The following is a 24,130-nucleotide window of genomic DNA, read 5'->3' as shown; positions in this document are numbered from 1 at the left end:
TAGACACATCTGGCAAAAAGAAAATGTATAGTGCAAAAATAAATTTCTTCAAGCAACTGTTAAGAGGATAACAGAGATTTGAAAGAAAAGTGGTGGTGGCTGGGAAGTCGTGTGGTGGGCATGGGGACAGGGTGATGAGAGAGAGGAGGAGTTTGGGGCGATTTATGGAAAGGAAGGGGAGGCTGCAAAAACATTAAACATTTATTTTTGCCTCTGTGTTAGCAAGGAGATCTTGGCCATAATAGGTGTATTTTTCCTCCCTGGAATGAAGCAGAAGTGAAAGATAAAGGAGATTAAATCAAGTCTGGGTTTAGATAGGAAATGCATGCTGGAAAAAAAAAAAAAGAAAGAAAAGAAAAGAAAAGAAAAAAGAAAAAGGTTGAGAACCAGCCAATGAGCCCCAAAGCCTTTCAGGACCTAGATTTGCAGAAATCATTCTGCCTCCAGTCCGAAGGCCTAGGATTAAAATGTCCCCTCTCCCCCCCTCCGCCCCTCCCCTCCATGTGGGACTCCCAGTGTGGTTTCAATATACTGGCATTATAAGCATCCATCCCCCCCAAAAGATATTAGGCACTGGTGGCTACTCCTCTTAAACGTCAGTAGCCTGTTTTCCTTCTGCGAAGGTACAATAGGTACATCTGCACACCTGTCTAGGCGTGTGCACACATACCACCCTCATTATTCTGACGTGGGGTCCATTTTATGGCAGTAGACAGAAGCTGGAGTCAAAGCAATTTACGATTCCAAAGCTTACAGTTGAAAAAAATGGTATAAACAGTCCCCAACAAAGAACGTATCACCCTTTCCTCATGACCGCTGAGAGGGAGCCCTGTTTGAAAAGAGTATCTGGTTTGGGATATTAGTGAAGTGACGGCCTAGGATTTCGCTCTTGTTTCTGATACCTGTTTCCCGAGGACTTAGAAACGTAAATGCAAAACACCTGAAGAATACAGTACTCTACTGGAAGGGCGCACATAAGAAAGTGAATTGCAGCTTTAGTTTATTTCCCCTCCTTTTCCGGGATCTGTTAGGAACCAACCAACAGAGGGGAGTTAAGAGTGTTAAAAGCAAGAGAAAACCCTGACGCCTCAGGCCATTAGTCATGTCATCTCACATTTACAAGCAGTTTTTGTTTCCTTGGACACATTTTTGTTGTTCCATCTCAAGCATTCCCAAAGATCCTCATTGAGGAAAGTAGGCCATCAAAGAGGCACCGATGTATGCTCAGGCCAGCCCCTCTCGTTTCCTAACTGAGATATCACCATGTTTACCGAAATTGAACCCAGACTCGGAACTCGAATTCTCTCCTCCTGCCCCTAACCCCCAACTTGGCAGGCGGCCACTTGTGGAAGATTCCAGGGAAAGCTTCCACAAGTACATTTCAAACAGGTTCTACTTGACGAATTTTCACTTTGGCAAAGATCTGGGTGCAAAATTATGGCCAGAAATGCTGGCCCTCGTAAGATCTTTTTAAAAAGAAAGAAACGATAAACCTGATTTTTGCTGTGAAACACGTTGCATCTCTCTGACTTTCCCTACCTGCTTCCTTCTCCTAAAACCAACTCGTGCAAAAGAGAAGACAAAAACACTCTGCTCTGCAGTTTATATCTTATGAAGCGACTTCCATGGCGGAAATCATTTTGAACCAATGGAAATGATCACCAGATGTTGTTGTCCTTGCCATTTGAGTTCATTTCTTTTGCCTTTGCCGTACAATTCGGGCATGGGGGCTATGGGCGGAATGTTCTGAATGCACTAGGTGAGCTGCCCTGAAAGTCCCGCTTATCTCCCCTTTTGATGCAAACAGACATAGCTAATCTGGAAGCTTATCCCAAACTAAAGTCCTTAAAAAATCTTCTCTGGCTTGGAGACTCAAAGAAGATTTTTTAAAAAATAGGAATCAGTTCTGCGAATCATGCGTGAGGTTGGCTGTCTTTTTACCCTGTTATCATCAGGCAATCGAAGATGTAAAAAGGGCACAAGAGGTGCAGGAGGGGAGGAGATGAGGGTGTCTGAAGGGTTTTGCAAGGGAAAGCACACAGGGAGGAGAAGGAAATGGTCAGCGTGAGTTCATTTTGGGGTTTCCGATATTTGTATAAAACGCAGCTTTGTCATGGAATCTGAACATTTCTTTTGCTGGACACAGGACTCATCACCACCAGGCTTTAAGCTGTGCCAATTAACCGTTACTGGGGCAGGAGGCCAGCAGCTAGGAGAAGCATTATAATTTCACGTTGCCACGTCTTTGACTTACAGCCACGTGGCAGGAGGAAGAAGCACAACTTGAAATAAAGGAAATGGTCAACGGCTTAGAAACACTCTTGCTCTGAACATTGAGCTCTGAACCCTGGATAGAATGTGCTCCAGAGGACAACCACAGGAAACAGCCATGCCAGGGTTTTCCTTCCAAATTTGGGATCCCCGGAATGTCGGGAGGTAACCATTTAAATGAGAAAGCGGTTTAATGTGTTTTAAATGTCCATTAAAGCACTGTTTTAAGTAACCTGTCCTCTTGGGGAGCAAAGCATCTTCAGATGGTTATTTTGGGGAAAGCCTGTTCCCTCTCACAGGCTCTATCCAACCATGTCTGCCATTTTCAGAGACGATGGACATTTTAGCACATCCGGTTCCAAAATGATTGGGTGTTAGCCTCCCTTTTGTGGCTAGGTCATCGATCACAGGTGTCAGCCGGGCTAGAGAACAGTTTCAAAGTCATACACTTAGCACCCACCGAATTTCGGGCCAATTCTCACAGTCCACAAATGACTCTGAAGCAAGCAAGCCTCACCATCATGGTTCAGCGCACCCTGCTCTGAGAAAGGTCAGGAGCAGATTACAAAGGACCTCACTGATACAAAAGAGAGAGGAATTGCTGAACATTTCAGACACTGAGGAAGACCAAAGCGGCCTTTGTTCTGCCACATTCAAATGAGAACTTTTCAAGACCACAGATGAAAACAGGGAGCAAACAAGCAATGATTACTCTTTTGCGTTCTTTTTTTTTAAACTTTCTTTTTAATAGAGCCTTGCATTGGTCAGTTCAAAAATTAAATTCAGTATTATAAACCCTTAATAATAGCATTTCGAGAGGCAAGAGCAGCTCCAGCTGGGGAGAGAACATTTGTAAATTGTGGCAGCCACGGCTAATGCCATCACTGGTATGTGCGTGCATTCATGCTGGAAGCTGCTATCGAAAGGGAAATCAACAAACCAACAAAATCTGGGGTGTCTAAAGTTTCATCTAGTGCACTGACTGGAGGCGCTACAGTTTAATACAGCTGAGGTTTAGGGTCCCTCACACATCCTTCATCCAGAAAGGATGCACCACACATTCAAATACAATCCCACGATACGCCCTGATGGACTGGCCACAAAATGCACTCAAATGCAGTAGAGAACTACAAGATTGTCAGCAAGCAGTGCTCCAGAAAATGTTTCTAAGTCATGTCTAGTTTTAAATCTTTGGAATAAAACTGATTTTTTTTTAAATACCCTCCAACTAACATATACAGAATTGCCTCCGGCAAATGGGCAGATTTTATTTTATGTGTGTGTGTGTATGTGTGTGTGTGTGTTTTAGGGTGGTTTTTCTTTTTCTTTTCTTTGTTGTTGTTGTTGTTGGTTTTTGTTGTTGCTGTTGTTGTTGCTGCTGTTGTTTTGTTTTTTGGTCTAAATTGAAAAAAAGGAGAAAGAGAAAGAAAACTTTAAGGGCCAGACCTCAGAATGCCCAAGCGTCCAACTGGCAGCTACAGCATTTGTGATAAGGAGGCTCCTTTACCCTTAGACGAATAGTTTCAACATCTCAGTGAAATCAAAGGTTGCAGAAAGCTGAGAAACCAAATGCCAAGGATCTTGAAGGTTGCTGTCAGAAATGTGTTTGTGTTTCTTAGATTATTATTTCCTTTTAAAGACTTCAGTGTTGCATCCCAAATAGATATGGGGCGGCATTTTAACAGTCAATGAGTCAAACAGTCAAAGGAGGGCGGAAGGGGAGCCAGCTGGTATGAGGAAGCAGCAACCATGTGTGGACCAAACGCCATTTTTGTTTTTTAGACGTGTCTTGAAGGGATGGTCCCAGAATATACAAAATATACAATCTGTCCTAATAACCACCCCGCTTGCTTGCATAGGCCATTTAATGGTCCTAAAGGCAGTCTTTGGAGTTGAGGCCAGTGCCAGCTAGCTAAGAATGCGGGTAGATAGAGACCGATATTGGATGTTTGTGGGATGAAAGTGAGGAATGTAAACCCCCTTGGAGTCAGCTTGCGGAGTACATGTGAGGCCTCGGTTGATCCTGGGTGCTCTAGGTCACAAGTCATGGGGAGGGGGTCTAGCCAAGAAAGAATTAGAAATAGGTCTCTCCTTTTAGACAGACCATGAGAGAAACTTCTCGACCCTTTCCTTAAGCGTCCACCCTTCGTTCCCATAATGGCATTTTGAATTGTGTGTTTTAACAAGTGGGGGAATATGAGCTCAGTGGGTGTGAGAGAGGAAGATAGGATGATGTTTTCTGAAGCCACTAGCCTCGGGAGGCATCCTCAGTTTTCCCCACTCCTGGAAAGAGTGATATTTTTGGCTTTTGTCAGGTCAGAACCCAGAGTTAGGTTAAATATGCAGCTGCCCTTTGAGACTAGCGACATCTATGCTGAAAGTGGTTCTAGGGTGGCAATGACACACAGCACGGGGTTGGTCACTATGAGCTGAGGTCATGACGCCTCAAGGGGGATGAGAGAACTGTGATGTCCCATCTGATTGGCTGCTTCGAGAGCTGGACATCCAGGTGCCGAGAGAGTCCTGGAGAGGTTTAGTCCATGGAGAAAAGATAAAACATTTAAGCTTCCAAATAAGCTTTTCAAGTTTTCGTTAGCAAAAACAGAGAGATTAAAAAGAAAAAATCTAGCACTGGCAATAAGGTGAGGCTCAAGGGATATACTGTGATTTATCATCAAGGACTTTATTCTCTTGGCCACTTTGCAGTCATGCTAGAAGTTTCCAGAATCCCTAGTGCATATGGTGTGCAAGAGTCAAAAAGTAAGAAAAGAAAACTCCTCCCTTGAGAGTGAAGTTTAGAGAAATGCAGGCCAGAAAGGTGTAAGGTGTTATTCCAGAGTCTGCCGCCGCTAAGGCCGTTGGTATTGACTCGAAAGATCTCGATAGTACTAAGAAGAACCAAAACCGATCAACAGTTCTGTGAGGAAGTCGGACGCACGGAATAGTAGGACTTTTCACACACAAAGGACAAATAAACCAAGAGTTAATTTTGGCTACCAAACTGCAATTTGGTTTTCTAGGTCATTTTCCCCCAACTATTTAAAAAGAAACATTAGTGCTACACATATGCAACTTTAAGACGTTGTATTCTCCTATCAAGTTGCACTGAGAAGCAAGTTAAATAAGCCCCTCTTACTGCCGTCCACCTGCAGAGACGTCACATCCATTTTCTTTGATTTCCATTGGCAACAGCGGGAAATAATTCCAATAGTGCTGAAGTAAGCAGCCAGTCTGCCTTGCTGAGTTCACCTGGTTTCCTTCTTCTTCGTCTTCTACCATCTGGCAAGGGCAAGGCATAAAGAATAGACGTATATATTTTAAATATAGCTGAGTGCATGACTGTGCGTGTGTGTGGGTCTATGTGAGTGCGTGTGTGTGTGTCTGTGTGTGTGTCTGCGTGTGTGTGTACACAGAGGTTTATACGTGAGAACTTTCTTCTGCGAGGCAATGGCTCCCCGCCTGAAGTCCAGCCCCCTGCCTCACGGCATTTCCTTCAGACAACGGCCGACGCCATGGCAACTCTGGCCTTTAGGGTTTTTAGATATGTCTCTTCATATGGAGGGCAAGATGGTCAGACCTGGAAAAACACCTAGGAAATATAAACAACAATAAGGATATAAGAGGGGTCCAGGTAACAATTTCCAGCACCCCTGAGAAAATGACTAACCCTACCTTAAAGGGAGCCGGTACAAATGTATTGAGAAATAAGGGAGTATGTAGGGAAGGTGGGCTCGAGGTCAGACTGCATGGGTTCAAATGCCAGCTCTTCCAATACCTGTGTGACTCTGAGCATGTTTACCTCTCTGTGCTTTAATTCTTCTTCAGTAAAATGGGGATAATTGTAGCATTTACCTCACAGGATGGTCTGGGGGATTAAACGAGACGATCCACGTAAAGTGCTTAGAATATTGCCTGGCACATAGTAAGACCTCAGTGAATGTTAACTATTATCAAGGTTGCCATTATTAAAGAAGAAACTAATGTAAAAGTGCTTCAGAAACACGGGACATGACTGTATACAGGAAGCATGGCAAAAAATGATGAGCCTGTATCACTAACGGTAGAATTCTAACATCTCAACACCCAGATTTCAGTCTTGAGCTTTACAAGGAAAGCCCAGAAATGCTGCCCGTGATACCTACAGGTCTACACAGACACTCTATTATATAGTAAGTCAAGAACAAAAATGGAGAAGTAAGTTCAGATTTATTGAGAATGAGAGGACATGCAGGCCTGTGCTAGGTATTTCCCCTTTCCTCTGACACCAGCAACTTTATCTTCCCTTGGGTAGCCAAGTTTCTGCACTCCCGGTGGGGTGGAGCCGACCCTCTTCCTAAGACTAACACTATGGCTACAGTGGCCAACAATCACGAGTGCCATGAAGATTCATGAGAGCCAGTCCTGGAACGCTTGCTGAAACTATTGGAAGAGAAAAGCTCTTTTCCCACTGGGGCTGCTGAGCTACTGAGATTGAAGCTGGAGCTGCTGGTGTCCATTTGGCCATGTGGGAAACAGCCTGCTTAAGAATGAAGTCAACAGAGGAAAATGGGCAGGATAAGAGAGAGAGAGAGAAAGAGTCCCGATGACAACATCTGAGACTCTGGATCCAGCCAAACCTAAAGACCAATCCAACTTTGGTCTTCTTAGTCAGTTGAGCTACCAAATACCCTTTGAGATTAAGAGCAGTCTGAGGCAGGTTTCTGTATCATGTAACTAATAGGGTGGGCATTTCCACATCCCCGCAGCCTACAGTCTAAGGTTCTGGCTAGAATTCCAGTGCAGTCAGCACTAAGACGGCAATCAGTCTTAGCTCTGAGTGTGTGCTCTCCCTCTGGATTCTTCTCTTGAAACTGGCCACTCTCTTACCTGTGAGAATATTCCCAGGCTCTCTCCTGAGGCCCAAGACATGCTCACAGTCCAACCTTCTTGTTAGGATGTTAGCAAGCTGCCCTGATCAGGTTAGCAAGATTTCCTGTTTGGGGCAGGGTTTCCCTGGTGTTTGTTCATCCTTTCAAACTAACAAACAAAAAACCCACCCTACCTTCTGTGTTGAGTTAACCCACTCTACCTGCTCTGTGTTGACTTCTTAAATAGGTACACATGCAGGATATAACCCCAAGGAAATGAAACAAAACAGAACAAAGGCGAAAATGAAAAACACGTAAAAATGGGGAAAGTACAGTAAAAATAATCTAATCCAATAATGTATTGAATAATAATAATTCTAATTACACCCACTTATTTCTGGCACTAATTTAATATGAGCAAGATATTTGGATAATCCCTTAGGGTGCCATCTAAAGGGATTTAACTTACCATAAAACAGTGACAAATATTCCTTAAAAGTAAGTGTTTGATGTCACTGGTATACAGATTAGCAATACAGCCTACAGGGAATCCAGCAGTTAACTCCCAGGACTTTGTCCTATCCCGAGGGTATACTCAGTATTGACCACTGCCTGCTCTCTTTCTTCCCTCCCTCCCTCCTTGCCTTTCCTCCTTTCATTCTTCCCTCCTTTCCTTCAGCCCAACAGCCTAGAGAAAGAGGATCTCAGTTGGAAGTTCTTTTTGTAGGCGTTTAAAAAAAAGTTAACATCCTCAATAAGAACTCTACAAAGACGACGCCATTCTTGTCTCCACCTGCGGGGACAGTCACCAGAAGGAAGCGGAGCCGAAATGTGAACCCAAGTAGTGTGACTCCAGAGCCCATGCTCTAGCCACACCTGCTGTTAACACTAAGAACGGAGTGCTGAATTGTCAATTTAAGGAGTCTGTAGCAAGAAGAGTAATGGGTTTGCCCCCTGCCACGTGTCTACACCGAATCCCTGGAAGCTGTGAATACGCTAGGTTACGTGGCAACAGGGAAGTAAGATTGTGAATGGAATTAATTTGTTAATCGGCTGATTCTAAAACAGGGAGATTATTCTGGATTATCTGGATAGGCCAATGTCATCTCGAATATCCTCAAAAATGGAAGAAGGAACTGAAAGAGAAAACAGAGAGATGGCAGCACTCAAGAACTCAACACTTTGGAGGGGAAGGGACGAGTGAGTAGAGAAGAAATGTGGGCCACCCCCAGAAGCTGGAAAAGATGAGGAGATGGAGTCTCCCTAGAGCTTCTAGAAAAAGATGCAGCCCTGCTGACAGCTTGATTGTAGCGCGGTGTGACCTTGTAACCTACAGAAGGTTACCTGTAAGAGGGTGCCTATAAGAGAATGCATTTATAAAGTTAAATAATGAACATACTAAATGTGTAGCAATTGGTAATGGCAGCAACTAGAAGATGAATCCAGAAGGATTCCTGACCATGTGGTCAGGCCTGAGTGGTGGGCACCTGTGAGAAAGCAGTAAGCAGAAGCACCAGGAGCCCTGGCCGTCTGAAAGAGGAACATGGCAACTGGAGATGGTGGCAGTAAAGGACAGGTCTTGGCTTCTGGACAAAGCCTCTTTCCTTTCTATAGCCTGAGAACCTAAGGGAAAATAGTATTCTTGATACAGGGCTTCATCTGAAGAAACAACTCAGTGATGCATGCATTCAGATGTTTATTCTGCTTTACCAGTTGCCTACTATGTGCTGGGTATCTAGCAATACATGCACAGGCATCTATCTTTACGCTTCAAGATCTTTCAGGGAACAAGGTGAGAAAACAAACCAAGTCTTTCACGTGAGAGGAAATGTAAGTGCACTCCCCCTAAATCAAACCAGCATCGTTATTCATGCAAATTCTTGGAAGTGTATGGTGCTTAGAATTTAGACGAGATCCCTCACCACTGGGGTTGTATTTAATTTCAATATACCAGCAAGATACTTAGTCGTGATTAATTTATACTTATTAATTTATACTTACTGAGAGCCACATAGGAATAGAAAAAGGTAATGCATAAAGTCCCCATCTAGAAATGCAGAATCAAATAATTCTAAGGGTAATATACCCCCAGAGGGTATTTATGACTATACAACAGTCAGATGACCTTAAATAAGAAGGTCCTTAATGATTGAAATTTGTTCACTACAGGGAACTAGTCAAACCGCTATTGTCATTCTGCTTGCTTACGAAAAAGGCAGGGTAAAGTCATGTGGGCATTAAGCCAACAGCAACCCTCTAGGGCACTAAAGGGGCTGGATATGGGTTGGTATTTTTTTACCACCTATAGGTGGGCTGACGCAAAGATCACAATGTTTCCTCTCCACTGCCCAAGATCTCCAAGGTACTGCGCTCATAGCAGCCTCCCTGAATTATAACTATGCTGAGTTGGCAGAACAATGGCCTATATATCACTGCTCGTGGAAACAGAGCCCTGTTTACCAGCACCAGTGGCCTCAGGCTGCACTGGCTGAGACACAAGGCTCACGCCTCTAGCAAGTGGTCACTCCGCGGGCTATCCCGTTTAGTCTGATGGCAAGGAAGTGGCGGAGCCTCACGGCCTTCTCCCCCACCCCAAACCTAAAGCCAGAAGCCACAAAACCCAAAGTCTTCAGGGGCCGGGCAGATAAAGTAAACAAGCGCAATGGGCCAAGGACTATCGGATTCTACTTTTGATAAGGCACGGATATGAAGTGATGCTGCTCTTGTCTAAGAAGGGACAACTGAGCAAGCATGGATGCACGCTAACGGGCGGTCTGGCTTCACCTTGGGGCGCCCCAGGGTGTGGTGGGAACAGTGAGAAAGTAGAGGTCACATGGCCGTCACAAATGCATAGTGATGACTGTTTAGCTTCAGAAAATTATGGCCACACGGGAATGTGAGCCCAGGGTGACTGGATTTTCGGATTTTTCCGGACAAAGCCAGAGATGCGGACATTTTTGTGGCATCTGGTGATTTTAAATGTAAGCAAAGCAAATAAACAAAGAAAAACTCATTTATTTTTTCAACCTACCCAACAGGCAAAACAAAAGTCTAAATTAAACTTGCTTTAGAGACAAGAAGCCCCCTTGCTAGCTTAGCCTCTAGAGTGGTCTGCTTTCTCAAAGCACAAGAGGCAGGAGGGAGGTTTCTTACACTTACCACTGTGGCACCAACGGGATTCGCAGTCCTGCTTTTCTACCTACAGACGCCCTCTTTTCTGAAGGTAAGAGCCCTCTTAGGAATGCCTGCTCCCCTGTCACGCTACGCTTTCGTCTGCTTTGGGACCCCTCCGGTCCTCCATGCCACCTCCTGGACCTGCTCTATTCTTAGCACCAACTGCCACAGTTGAAATGTAAGATGCTGCCCGACGTGAGACGCTAAATGAGAATCCAACCCTTTATCCCTGACGTTGTTGAGAATGCACTGTTGAGAATGCCAATGTCACAGGACTTTGACACAGATCTCTCCCGAATCACAATCTCCCCCAAATACCATGTCATAAAACATGTGCCATCTGCCCCGTGAATTTCTAGCTCTAGAAACCATACATTTTGGTGAAGAAAATAAAGACTAACCAAATCACCCATCTCTGACCTCTCCTTCACTGAAATACCCAGTTGGCTTGCAGTATTTCTCTACAGAAATCATACAAATGGGCAGATTCAGTCCTAAGCTATCAACAGCTGTAAATTCCTTAAGTCAGTTGATCTGAAGAGAGGAATACTAACCCTGGCAATTTCCCAATAAGAATTGTTTTTCCATTTCTAAGGATGAACGCAATCTGTTAAGGCACAATTTCTGAGTGCCTTACCACTCTTCAGGGATGGGCATCTTTGGCGTATGGTTACTACCACGAGACTGTGACAACTCACAGAGGATTCATCTTCACCCCAGTTGATACCATCCTCTCCCTCAAAGAGCTGTGGGCAAAGAGCCACCCCATGTGCAGCTTCTTTATTAGCAGCCAGGACTAGAGAGAAATGAACTTGAGATGGCAGTGGAGGGAAGATGTCAAATGAGAAACATTACTGAAGTATAATCTGTGGAAAAGCAGCCGATTCACATAAATTCAGGAGGCCTTGGTGGTAAGGGATAGAAACTAAAAATCAGGTTGTGTTCTTGGGTAACAGAAGAGAGGTCCGAGGGAATGAAGGACAATAGCTTTGTAAAGTGGACTTCCTTGGCCCTGGGCTGGGAGGTTATCTCTGGACTCCAGGAGGCATGGGGGCTTTATTTAGTTCTTAAAGAATGAAGATAAGAGGAAAATAGCCTCTTCAGGAAGAAGGGGGAAAAAGGAGGAAAAACATGAATGCTCCTTTATAAGCATCTTAAAGGAGCACCAAGCCAACTGGCCACCCATGAGAGCTGGCCACTGCTCCCCTGCTCTCCACATCACACACAGACACACACACAGACACACAGACACACACACACACACACACACGACTACAGAGGAAGGCCTGGCGCGGGGAGGTGCCAGCACAGGCGCGGGGAGGCAGGATGTGAAAGCGATCGCATTTCCTCCCACGGAGAGCCAGGCCTCCACGGACATCCTGCACACCCCTCTTGCCATCCTGCGGGCTGGGGAACCCTGAGGCTTTCAGGGCTTTTATCGTATTAGGAGCATTTTTCTCATCATAACTGAGACCTTTAGTATTGCATTAAAAAGATGGTTAATTTTCTTAAGCTTCCTTTTAAACACAGAAATAGGATTAGAAGGATAACATGCTCAGATGCAAGCCCATTATTTGATTATGTCTAAACCTAATCCTGCCTTCACCTTGGCCTGCAAAGTCTCCATTTTGGGGTTTATTGGTTGATAATGCCAGGGCTGTCAGATACTATTACTTGTGTAGTATCTGTTGCTACGTGCTCCTTCTTCCACTATCAAATGCTGAAGGTTTGAAATTGAATTATAGGATAAGTTCTCAAAGCCTCGCCATCTTTTAGACTTTAGTGCCTATTTTCAAAGGAGAAAGAATGAATCCTGGCCCCCAAAGAATGGGGACCTCTCTCCAGTAAATTCATTTCTAATAACGCTTCCGAGGAGAGCCTTGTGAGTAACCTTCTTTCCGTTAAGCAGGCTTGCTATTCTTTCATGTTATTAAGAGTGAGGAAAACTGGTATTGATGTTAATAAAAAGATCAGAAGAAGCAGCGACAGGTGACCATTCTCTAGCCTATTACTTTTCATATTACAGTAAAATTATCTGTCACATCATCTCCTTGAGAGTAGGAACTGTGTCTTTTTGCCATTCAGCGACTAACAGGATTCCTGGCTCAAAGCTGGCATTCACTAAGTACCTGTGTCACTGGACCAAGAATCCAGATGATCTCTTGATTCTACCCTGGAAGGCACCCTCATCTCCTTGGTTTTCCCAGTGGCAAAGTAAAAGGCATTCCCAAGCCCGAGTCTCTGGGACAGAGGGGTGGGATAACCCCAGAAGCATATGGGCAGTCCACCCCCCAACCCACCTCACCTTCTCCCCTCCCCATCCCGGAAGCTTCTGTTTCTTTACCTGTCGCAGTGGTTGCATTTAAAGGGCTTTGCACCTGTGTGTTTCCTGTAGTGCCTCGTGAGCTCATCGCTTCGTGCAAAACGCCATTCACACCCTTCCCATGAGCACTTATAAGGCTTCTCACCTGCAAGAAGAGAGGGAACAATCATGGTCAACAACAGGAACAAACTGGCCACACACCCGATCGGGTTCTGCTGCCCATCCATTGTGCTGGAAAAGGGCTGTGGAAGTCACTCCTGAAAGACTACATTGCCTAATACACTACATTGTCACTTTTGCTTTATCTCCTGGTGTGTTGTTGTTGCCGTTGCTGTTGTTGTTTTTAACCTTCAAAAGTGGTTTCACAGGATCCTCTAATCTGGAGCTGCCATTTCAGTTCACAGAGTCAGAGCATTTCCTTCAACTGGTGAGGGATCAATTTTTATTTATTTTCTATTCCCTGGAGCACTTTGACCCCCACTGTCCAAGCAGAAAGGAAATGTGCTATTTTCATCTGAACCACAAATGCTTCTAATTCTATTTTTCTCCAGAACCTACAGTAATTTACCATTTCAGCCTTTTTAGCCTTCTCCCTCCTCTTCCCTCCCCCTACAAACTGGAGCCAGGGCCCTGACTGACAAGGCAAACAGCTCAGGTCTCCCAGAACCACGGTGCCTTCCAGTAAACGGGAGTGGATGGACAGTCCGAAGAAAGGGCTACAGTTTGAGAGTAAGACAAAAATCACTTGACGATTCCTGGCATTTATGTAAAATACAGTCACAGAGTCCTATTTACGAAGCCCATAACTTAATGGCTCCAGAGCTTTCATAGTAGAGAGAGATACAGAGTATTACAAAATATTTTTAAAGCCAATTTGTAGAGCAAGGTTTTAGCCACAGTGAAGCTGCTTATAAGTATGAAATTCGAGCTCCTTGTGCTCAAGTGACCTTTTTGCACAGTAAATACAGATGGAGGGATATGTAAGAGAAAGTACATGATTTTTCCTTAGACCCTCTTTTTTTTTCCTTTAACCCATCAAACGTCTGTCACCAGACATGGCAAATATTTACCTTTCCAACTGTATGGTGGGCTGGTTCTGATTTTTCAGAAGAAAAATAATCTTAAAAACCCCACGAAATCATGAGAGGTACGGAGCCCTCCTAACTGAGAGGCAGGGTAGCACGATGGTCATGAGCTCTGGGGTCGACCTTCGAGGGCTCAGCTTCCCATGCTCCCCCCAACTGTTTAGCCTTGGGCAAGCTGATAAACCTGTCTCTGCCTCTGTCTTTCTAGAGATAATAACAGTATGTACCTCAAAGTGTTTGAAGAGCATCCCTTAATATACCTATGTTTTATATGTTAATTAGTACAGTGTCTGACACACTTAATATTGACGTAACTGTTAAATATTACGAATCGCCAAAGCCACAACTTCAGGATACACACACGGGTGCCAAAGTAGTACTATGGCTGCCCCGTTATATCTCTATTTTTAATAGCTAGACCTTCACTAGGCAGCGCTTAAGGAGACATTGCCCAGGTACTATACTTGACCCACTTTCTTCTTTCCACCTTTCTCCTTCCCTTTAAGCCTGACTACAAAGTGTTCACAATTCTTTATTTGTATCACCTGGAATTGAACCAAACATGATTGAAAATTTTATTTCATTAAATCGATGCCCTAGTGAGCCACGGCTCTGTAAGGCCCATAGAGAAGAGGAATGAGAAACACGGGCACTTCTTTTAAAGGGAACCAAGAGAACATGAAGGACGGCTTGAAGCACAGGAGGAAACCCATTCAGTTTTGGAAACCAGGAAAAAAAAAAAAAAGAATCACTGAGCAATGCTCAAAGTTCACCTTCTGAATCCTTAAAGCCAAAATTTTAGAAAATTGTACCTGCTGAAAGAGAAGGTAGCAGAATGGGGGTATCAAATCAACTTTGGGGTTAGCACACTTGGAATCCGAGTTCATTACAGACCCTATGCCTCAGTGTCCTTCTCTGTCAAATGGGGCTGAGCTTCCCATGTTCGTTATGAGGTTTAAATATGTTGTCGAGTAGAAGACACATATCCTGAAGCCTGACACGAGGTAAATATTCAATCGATTTCAACTTCTTTTCCTCCCACATTCACCTGTGTTCTCAGGAGCTGTCTAACGGCCGTCACCCAAAACTTCCAGAGCTCAGGCTCCAGACAGCTGAGTTGGGAATCACTCTGGGCAACCTCAAGATTGGAAAGTAGTGTTTTTTTAAGTTCTAAATATTTTCTCAGTATATTGATGGAGAATGCACCAGGAAAATGGAATGTTCTTTAGATCTACTCAGAATGAGTGAAACGCTGAAGGGGAAATAAGAGACCCCAGTTGGAGAGAGGTGTGCCGGCATCATTTACTTAATGTGATTGATTACCAACCGGGCTCCTTTACTTCAAGGAAATCTGGTACAAACAAACAAAGGAGAATGAGACACCAAACGTATTAGAAATTCACAATGCCCTCCGCCCCAAGGCCCTCAAATGCAAGTAAAACTGGAGTTTCCTGGAACCCAGGGGAACTAAACACACCCCAAATGCAACAAGGCATCTGGAAATCCCGTGACATTCTACAGCACCAAGCAGAGACATACTGTCCCTAAAATCAATGCCACAATCGGACTAACCCATGGGGACTAACCCATCCATCATAAGGCAACCACATTTTGAAGGACGCATGAAGGACAGGGAGAAAATGGAGGTTCAAGTGGATGTCTTTGGGTATTTTTCAAAAAATTATTACTTCAAACTGTTTGGTTTTCCTCTTGGTGAATTTTTAGAAATAGGTTTCATTTTATTTTGACAAATAATATCAAGGATTTAGTCACTTTCTAGAAAAAAAATGTAGACTTTTAATTAATTCTGGCACAAAATTAACTATCCTATCCAGTAGCTACTTCAGTGTCCCTTTAGCCAGTGTATAGACAGAGTAACTACAGAGAGTTTGACTTGGCTTTGGATTGTATCACTTAACGTACTTTCCAGCTTGCACCCGGAATAAGCCCCTTTGTGCCCTGCTAAGTTTAGCCAAGTTATAACACAGTGCTTCATCAAGCTCTTTTTCCAGTGTCTGATTCATTTACCTACAAGTTGCCACTTCTGCAAATATGCAATAATATGAAATTTACAGTAACCAAGAAAGAACTCAACCAAATGAAGAAGCCGTGCCTGCTACAGTGCAGAGTTCAGAAATCAGAGGAGCAAAAAATAAATAAATAAATAAAATTAAAGAATCGGGAACAAGACTTCATATTTAGGGCTCAGAAAGAGGGGTTAGGCTGGCCTCATTTCTGGGTTCTGTACTGGCTTCGGTAAGGCAACATCTACTTGAAAGGTAGCAGTGAAAATCCTCTGTCAGTACTTGGCATGGCCACGATTACACCTCCCTGGACCCCAGCATCCATTGCTTAATCTCGGGGTTGGGGCGGCGGCGGTGAGACAGTGGGGGAGGCGGGGAAGTGAACTACCTATATCCACAATGCATTAGTTTTCATCCGAACAGCCTACATAAAGATTTCTGTGCATTTCATCAAAAGCTTGGGTTTCTTTCTTTATAAAAGAATAGCTTTCTTTCTAAAAGAAAGGAAGAAAGGAAGAGAAAGGGGCCAGAGGGAGGGAGGAAAGGAGACAGAAAGGAAGGAAGGAGGAAAAAAAGAGAAAAGGGTCGTTCAGTTGTAACTGGAGCAGACTTCATCCAAAATCAGCTTATCTCCTTCATCCTGCCCTCTCTTTCACTTTCCTCCTCTCCCTGCTCCAATCCAGGCACTACTCAGGGTAGAAAGCAGAAAATGGCATGCCCCTTGCACAGCGCTCTATGGTATGGCACTCCGCTAATGCCTGCCACCCAGCTCACTGCAACTCAACAGTGATAAAAAAAATGTCCGGGAGGGGTCCATATGAGACAGGCAGATGGAGAGAGGCTTAAAACATGAGGACCCGGGTCTGGAAGGCGTATGTGGATGAAGGTGGGCTACAAACCGGATGGATGAGGGAGCGTGCCCGTGCCTGCACAGCTCGCAGGGCCACAGGCGGAGACTCGGCCAGAACCTCCTGAACTGCAGGGGGAATATCAAGATCTACTTTTCCTATCTGGAAATTAGCCCCAGGAGACGTGTTTCCCTCAGAGGTGACAGTAGGTCTAATCAGGTGTAAATGGATTTATAGCCATACGAGGGCTCTTAAGGAGAGCTAAGGATGCTTGAGAAACAGGACTTGACATTTAGCAAGGTTGAATCATGGCAAGAATTCATGCTCTCCCACAGAATGGCCTCTGAAATGGAATGTGGGCAAAACCAGTATGGCATTTTTTTTTTTTTTTAGTTTCTTACAGAGTAACTCTCTACATCACGATCATCAAATGTGATTGGTCAAAATGCACATAAATACTTTTAAGCATGCACCTCCAGTATAAGTAGGTTTATTCATGAATTATATAAGTACACTGATGTCCTAATACATTAGGATATGATAAAATATGCATTCACTATAGAAACTAAAAAGAAGGAGAGTGAATTAACTATAAATGGGAGGTATGCATCTTTCTTCCTGTACTCAAAAAGACTATGCTGCACACCCTACTTTAGAGACCATTGGCCCATAGATACATGGGAGCAGCGTGGCTCCCAGCCCCCTGGTCTCGGTGCTTCCATACTCGGTCTCTGCAGCCCATCCTGCCTACAACAGTCAGAGAAATCCTTTGAAAATATAAATCAGAGCAGGTGGGTCATTTACAGGGGATTTTAGTCTTTATGTTTCCATACAATTGGTTTCTCTGGCATCCCCTGTGCATTCGAAAACACTCTATGAAACGTTCTACACACAGATTTCTACACACAGACCAGACTGCCACAGACGTTCATGACCCAAACAAGGTTAAGAAGAAATTAAAGTATAAATGCTGCACTGGCTTCCTGTCATTCTCAGAATCCAAGTCAAAAGCGTGGGCAGCCCTGTAGTATAGACGCCACATATCTGGCCCCTTTCTAATCTCATCTCCTACCCCCATCTCGGGGCTCTTGCACTTACTAAACCCTCTGGCTGGAATACTTGCTCCCTCATGCCATTTAGGCCCCTGCGCCAGTGTCTCTCCCTCTGAGAGACCTACCCTCACCATCCTCCATGGAACAGCAGATTGTCACCTTCTCTGCTCAATCACTCTGAAGTTAGGTTGCCTATTGTTTGTGTATATTATTGTCTGCCTCCGCTACTAGAGCGTAAGTTTTGGGCAGGCACCTGTTTGGTTCACTGTGATACAACAACACTAAGGCAGGGCCTGGCTCAATCCTGTAGAATACAGTGAATGAATACGGCATCCTGAGCCACAACAAAGAACCAAGTGCACACAGAAGGGCAGGCAGCCTGTGTGATTTCAGTCCCTGTCTTTCTATGTATTGAACTGGCCTAAGAGTAGAAAATGTTCGTTTGCTGGCCAATCCTCTACTCCAGGGACTCAAGTATGGAACTACAGTGGATTAAGTATTCCCTCACCATCAAAGGTCATTCTTCTTCTCTATCTGCCTGAGCCTAAAGAAAGGCATATCCTGAAAATCTCCCCGTAATATTCCTCTCACACCTGGGACCACAGCCGCCTGAGCAACAGCCCCTCTGGGAAGCCAAGTGCGTCATTTTATGGAACTCATTTGTAAAGGTTCTCACTGAATACGTGTTTGGGAGAGCATAAGTGATATGTCAAATGTATTGCACCCTACATTTGCCTTTAAGATATAGATTGTAGAATAAAATATGAACATTTCAGAATCTTGCATTCCAGGTTGAAAATCCCTTGAAAATAAACATCGTTGATGCAAATTTTCTGCATTCATTTCCTGATCTGCAAATTTTCAAGTTCCTAATCCGATTCCTAGAGAGACTAAGACCTTGACATGCCCAGATTTCTGTTAAAACTAATTTTATCTACTGCTTTTTACTTTTTAGAAAGCGTTACTAGATTTCTGTTATCTGGGCATGTCAAGGTCCTAGTCTCCTTAGAACTTGGATTAGGAACTTGAAATTTTGCAGACCAGGAAATGAAAAAGGAAAATGGAAAGGAGGAAGAATATTTCGTAATGGGTTTATATTGCCACTGAGTACATCTAGAGGAAATCAGCAAAGACCCATCAATTGCTTTCACATCACACTCGGCGGCACTAGAGAATTTAAGCCACCTGGGGAATAAAGACACCGAGCGAGAAAATGTCACTAAGCTTTCTTAACGCTGGAGAAAGAGTAAGCAGTAAACATCACTCCACGGCTTGGCAATCCCTTCTCAGGGTATATGAGCAGCAAATAAAAAAACCCCATTATTAACTCTGCTTTGGAAAACTGACTCAGAGTTTTTACCTTCCAGCTGAATCTTCAATATTTTCTTTTTCCAAGGTATTTTAGATCAGGTGATTGTTGGAAAATGAGAGCAGGCTTTCTTTTCCAGAACTTGAAAAGCATTTCTAACCACAACATAAAAGAAAATGTGTACTCATTTATTCAGGTTCCATGTGGGGTTTTTCATTCATCCATTACTTGCTCACCCAAAGCTATAAGGTGCTAGGACCTGAGTGGTTAACTCTGCATCAGGCAGTGGTCGCTGCACCGAGCACACATTTCCTTTTTTTGTTGTTCATAAAACAGCTAATAAAACAATAACTGACTGACGTTAGGATAAATCCTTACAGCCTGGATCACCACCTTAAAATGACCGTTTAAAATGTATAATCTAAAATTTAAACCACACCCTCAGTTAGAAAGAGGTCCTACTTCAGCGCATGGAGAGAGACAAGAACGAATTCTGACATCACCCCACAACTACTGACATCTTGTTTGGTGTCCGGGACAACAGTCACTAGCCCCATGTGGTTCTGAGCCCTTGAAATGTGGCTAAGGTGACCTCAGGAATTGAACTTATAATTTAATTTTAATTAAAATTTAGAAACTGAAACAAAAAGCATAATTTATACTCTTGTTTGGGTAGGACTAACTACACTTAGCTTTAACCATGGAAAATTTAGCACATAGATTTAAATATGCTGTAAGTATATGTAATACACCCTGGATATCAAAGATTTGGTTTTAAAAAAGAATGTAAAATATGTCTTATTAATTTTTTTCATATTGACTTTATATTGAAATGATCAAATTTTGGATATATTGGTTTAGGTAAAATATTATTGTCAAAATTAATTTTACCTATTCCTTTTCACTTTTTAAAAATACGGCTACTAGAAAAATTTAAATAATATACATGGCTTGCTTTCTATTTTAGACAGCACTGGTTTAAAATATATTTTCTATGTGGAAACTCCACTGTCACCTCAAGCATAAGGATTCAGCCTTCCTAAACTTCTCCCATGCCCAGCCCAAAAAGCTTGTTATCACCTTGCCTTCCAGATCCATGAACCCTAGCTGGCATTATCTCCAAAACACCTCATCTCTGTCCACAGCTGAGCAGGCAAGGTCAAATACCTAGACTAAAGTCTCATTCACCGATGATGAAACTACAGTGTCTTCAGCGTGACAAGTTGGATTCAATCTACATTAATTGTTGGCTCAAATCTGTACTGAGCAATGACACTGCTGGAGATTAAAGAAAAGCACAGGTCTCTGTAGTAGAGGATTCCCATGTGGGGAAGCCCCATACACACATACGAACAACCCAAGACCCGTGTGTTTGACAAATACGTGTGAATGACATGTGGAGGAGAGAACCCTGAAGACCCTGTAGGAACGTTCGGGTAGCCACGGCTGACGCCTTGATGAGACTTGAATCCTTGCTCTACTAGAGAAAAATGGACTCATTACCAAGAACAAGGATGAGTCATCAAAACCAGATTCTTCTAGTTCCACCTTTGCTGCCTAATAGCAGTGTGGCCGTGTAGGGTCAGTAAACTTCTTCAGGATTTAGTGCTTTTAACTGTATAGGGAAGGAATACGAAAAAAAATCTGTCCTCCTTCCCTTCTAGTTATGAAGATTTGATGGCATTTACTCTATGGAAGTGACTGGTCAATTACAAAGTCCCAAACGCATGAAAGGTGTTATCATGATGATGGGGATATCAGAAGGGAGCGTACAGGGCGTGGAGGCCAGAGAAGGCTGTGGGCGCAAGGGCTTCTCCAATGAGACTTAAACTAGAGCACAAGCATCACTTCTCAGACCCACCTTACCTTGTGAAGCACAGCCAGGAAATACACAGGATTAAAATCTTTGGGGGCTAGATTCCATTTTTAATGACTTAACTTTTACCAAAAAGTTTCTTTGGAAGGAAAGATTCTTGGTGAATTTGTTTGAAATGTTGGAGGAAGACAGGGTTGGTCATGAAAACTGGCAACTATCCCAGATGCTGGAATAAGTATAGCTGTTGGCAATTGCAGTTTTTTCAATGTGCAGCCTGTGATTCCAATACACGTGTTTCAGAAACCGTAGCGTGTTTCTCTTAGGCCAAGGGGTATCATAATAGCCTCAAAGTCAAATCGAATCTTTATTTAATTTGAAACATATGCAGTGTTCTAATATTTTTAGTGGGCTCATACCCTCCCCCCAAAAACCAAAATAAAATCCCACAAGTCTTAAGATAGGAATTACTGTAATTCTCAAAAGACTGTAAACTCACTCCAAAATTTAGATTTCAACACTCATACCTAAAGTTATAGGTTCTCAAGTCATAAAACAGGTAAGCATGACCATGCAGTTCCCTCCATGCTTTTCTCACACTGAGATTTGTTTATTTATTTTTTTGCATTTTTGCATTTTTTCTTACTTGGCTTCATTCTTTTTTGTCTTTGTTGTGTTAATTTTTAAAATTATTTTTATCAGCTTTTGTAGAGATAAATTCAAAGCAAGTTTAACATCAGCTTAGAAACTTAAGTACATTTTGGTGATTACCAAAGTTACAAAAAGTTAAAGGCTAGATATAAATTGAATTTGAAGAGAAAAGTTAAAACATTTATCTTTTATCCTGTGAAGATGATGACCCCGTGTGAATTTATTAAAAATGAATTTATAGAACACTTATTTCGCTTAGTAGTAAAGGTACTATTCTGTAAGCCAATTTCCCACAACTCAATTTGATGTATTTAGATAGGAACATGATTGTTTAAAAATATGAATTTTAAACTCAGGGACAATCTTTGGTTTGGTCCAAAAAGATGGTCATATTGCAGAGGACATACGCAGGCACAGCCTAAGACCACCACAGTGACCAAACTACTAATTTTTGAATCACTTTTAAAAATTAAGAATTTTTAAATGAAGAGAAAGAAATGTTATTTTTGCTCTGTACATGTTCCAAGCTTAGTTAATATCCTAAGTTATCAACAAGCCACTCAGAAAGTGACATCTCTAAAGCAGATGAGGTCCCTCAGAAGTAAGCCAATAACGGGTGACAACCCTTCCCCCAAAGATCCAGTTCATTGCAGAGGTTGGCGACGCAGGTGTACAACTCCAAATGCGTATTGCAAGGAACTGAGTCTTCTGCGTGGAGGGTAGTAATGAGGGAAAGCACAAATGTGGAGCGGGAGGAAAGGCGGGTGTACCTGACAGCTCCTGGGGACGACTTGAGGCGGCCTGAGGTCATTGTGTGAGGACTATACCTGGAGGTGATGGAAACGGGGTGCACGGAGGTCCAGGATAGGTGGGGGGGGGCGGGTAAGGGGAGGCTGAAACAAACCTCATGAGACCCAGGACCCATGGCAGCCATCAACTGGCACGTATCACAGTAGTTGATCATCTATATCGTCCTGAGCACACTGAAGTTTTTACTAACTAAAAATTGGAAAATATAAGCCCAAATCATTTACTATTAGGATTAAAGTTAACTTTCTGGTACACATTTGATAAATATGGAAAGAAATACACCAATGGTCTAGAAAACCCATGGGAGTGAAAAATCCAAAAACCACCTCAGATTGGATTTTGGAAGCTAGCAAATGATTGCTTGCAGCATGTTGAATTTGTTCTGATTAAGCTAAAGCTAATATTAATTGTTATTCCCTGATTACATAAATGCAGATGGTGGAGAAGAAGTGACCCAAGCATATGATTATTTTATAAGGCAATCTGCCCTAAAATTAAAAAGAAAAAGAAAGGTAACTTTATCAGCCTTCAAGAAGCACAAATTGGGTAATTTACATAGAGATGATAAAGAGATGGGCCCTCCCCTGGACCGGCTACGATTAAAGTATGGATCTAATTCTCCAGAGATTTTTAGAGGTAAATATTAAATCAGCCAAGCTTTAAAACATCAATTTGTCTGCATAACTCTCTTCCAAGATGATCAAACACTGTTTTTCAGAGACTGAATTTCCTCATTAGCTAAGGCAACCCAAATATGTACCTCACCCGAGTATGAAATATAAGAAAAGGGTAACTCAAAAGGGAAATTTAAGTGTCTTATTTTGACAAATAATAACCTAAGACAGATGCTCTTCACATACCACTGCCTATGTGCTTAAAAAAGATGTCCACAAAACCATCTCACTTATTTTTCTACCCTAATCTACCCACTACTCCTTACATAAACCCCTCACTCTCCATCATCCTCCACTCAGCCCTCCCCAGCCTGTCCCACTTACTAGAACGTCCTCCACTCAGAATGTATCTGTCTTCCACATGTCACCCCAGCCTAAAGTAGTTCTCCTGCTTAGAAACCTAAAGTATTGTCAGAGTTTTCACTCTTTGGCTACTTACTATGTCCTATGAGATATTTAATTTCTTACGTCTTGATCCCCTCGCTCTGCTTTCCCTGCCCACATTACACAGAAAGTGCTTTTTACATTGGGAGGCCTTACACCTCCATTTCAATAAATGGGATTAAGAATCCATTGCGTGTCCAGGAAAGGGGCTAGGTGATTCTCACTTGCTTCTGTGTCATCATCCGCAATGTCTAGCACAGGCTCAGGCACATCATACAGAATCAATACAAGGCTTGCTAATTAACAGACTGAAGATCAATCAAAAATTAACAGCACAAAAAGCTGTTACCACCTTGCCTTCCAGATTCAAAACCCCTAACATACATCATCTCTGAACTACCTCATCTCTGTCCATGGGTGAGCAAGCAGAGTCAAATGTCTAGCCTTCTGGTCTCATTCACTGATGGTGAAAATACAGCCTCTTTAATGGGACAAGTTGGATTCAATTGACATTAATTGTTGGTCTAATACATACTGAGCAATGACAGTGCTGGAGATTTAAGGTAAAAGCAAAGGGTCGCTGCACTGGAGGAGTACCCAGGTGGGGAAGCCCCATGGGTGCATACAAACACGAGGCCTGGCATATCTGGTAAATGTGTGTGCGGGAACATGTGGAGGACGGAAGCCCCAGTGCTCTGTAGGAACATGATGACAGGCATCTCAGGGAGAAGGAACAGCGTGAGCAAAGGCAAGAGATGAGAGAGAGTGGTTTGTCATAGCTGAGGTAAAGGACGAGTTTATAAGGAGGAATTTCAAGAATGGCTGAAGAGGTGGTAAGAGCCAGACCTTGTGGGGCCTTGATGAC

At 43.1% G+C, this 24,130-nt stretch overlaps 1 protein-coding gene across 2 annotated transcripts in view; it reads right to left on the bottom strand.

Annotated features, from left to right (window-relative positions):
* Positions 1-318: 318 nt before the first annotated feature.
* The window catches only part of KLF7 (KLF transcription factor 7), an 89,050-nt gene continuing 65,238 nt past the window's right edge, over positions 319-24,130 (bottom strand). For both annotated transcript variants that reach the window (XM_077771239.1, XM_077771245.1), the window contains exons 3-4: positions 12,637-12,760; positions 319-5,860 (exon numbers count right to left, since the gene is read on the bottom strand). In XM_077771239.1, the coding sequence (XP_077627365.1) occupies positions 5,809-5,860; positions 12,637-12,760 (176 nt within the window). In that variant the 3' untranslated portion in view covers positions 319-5,808. The remainder of the gene's footprint in view (positions 5,861-12,636; positions 12,761-24,130) is intronic.

Source organism: Crocuta crocuta, unplaced genomic scaffold, assembly GCF_008692635.1.
Source record: "Crocuta crocuta isolate KB4526 unplaced genomic scaffold, BGI_CrCroc_1.0 scaffold160, whole genome shotgun sequence".
In the NCBI taxonomy this organism is placed as follows: domain Eukaryota; kingdom Metazoa; phylum Chordata; class Mammalia; order Carnivora; family Hyaenidae; genus Crocuta; species Crocuta crocuta.
Note: the sequence above shows the minus strand (reverse complement) of the source record. Positions and strands in the feature narration are given on the sequence as shown.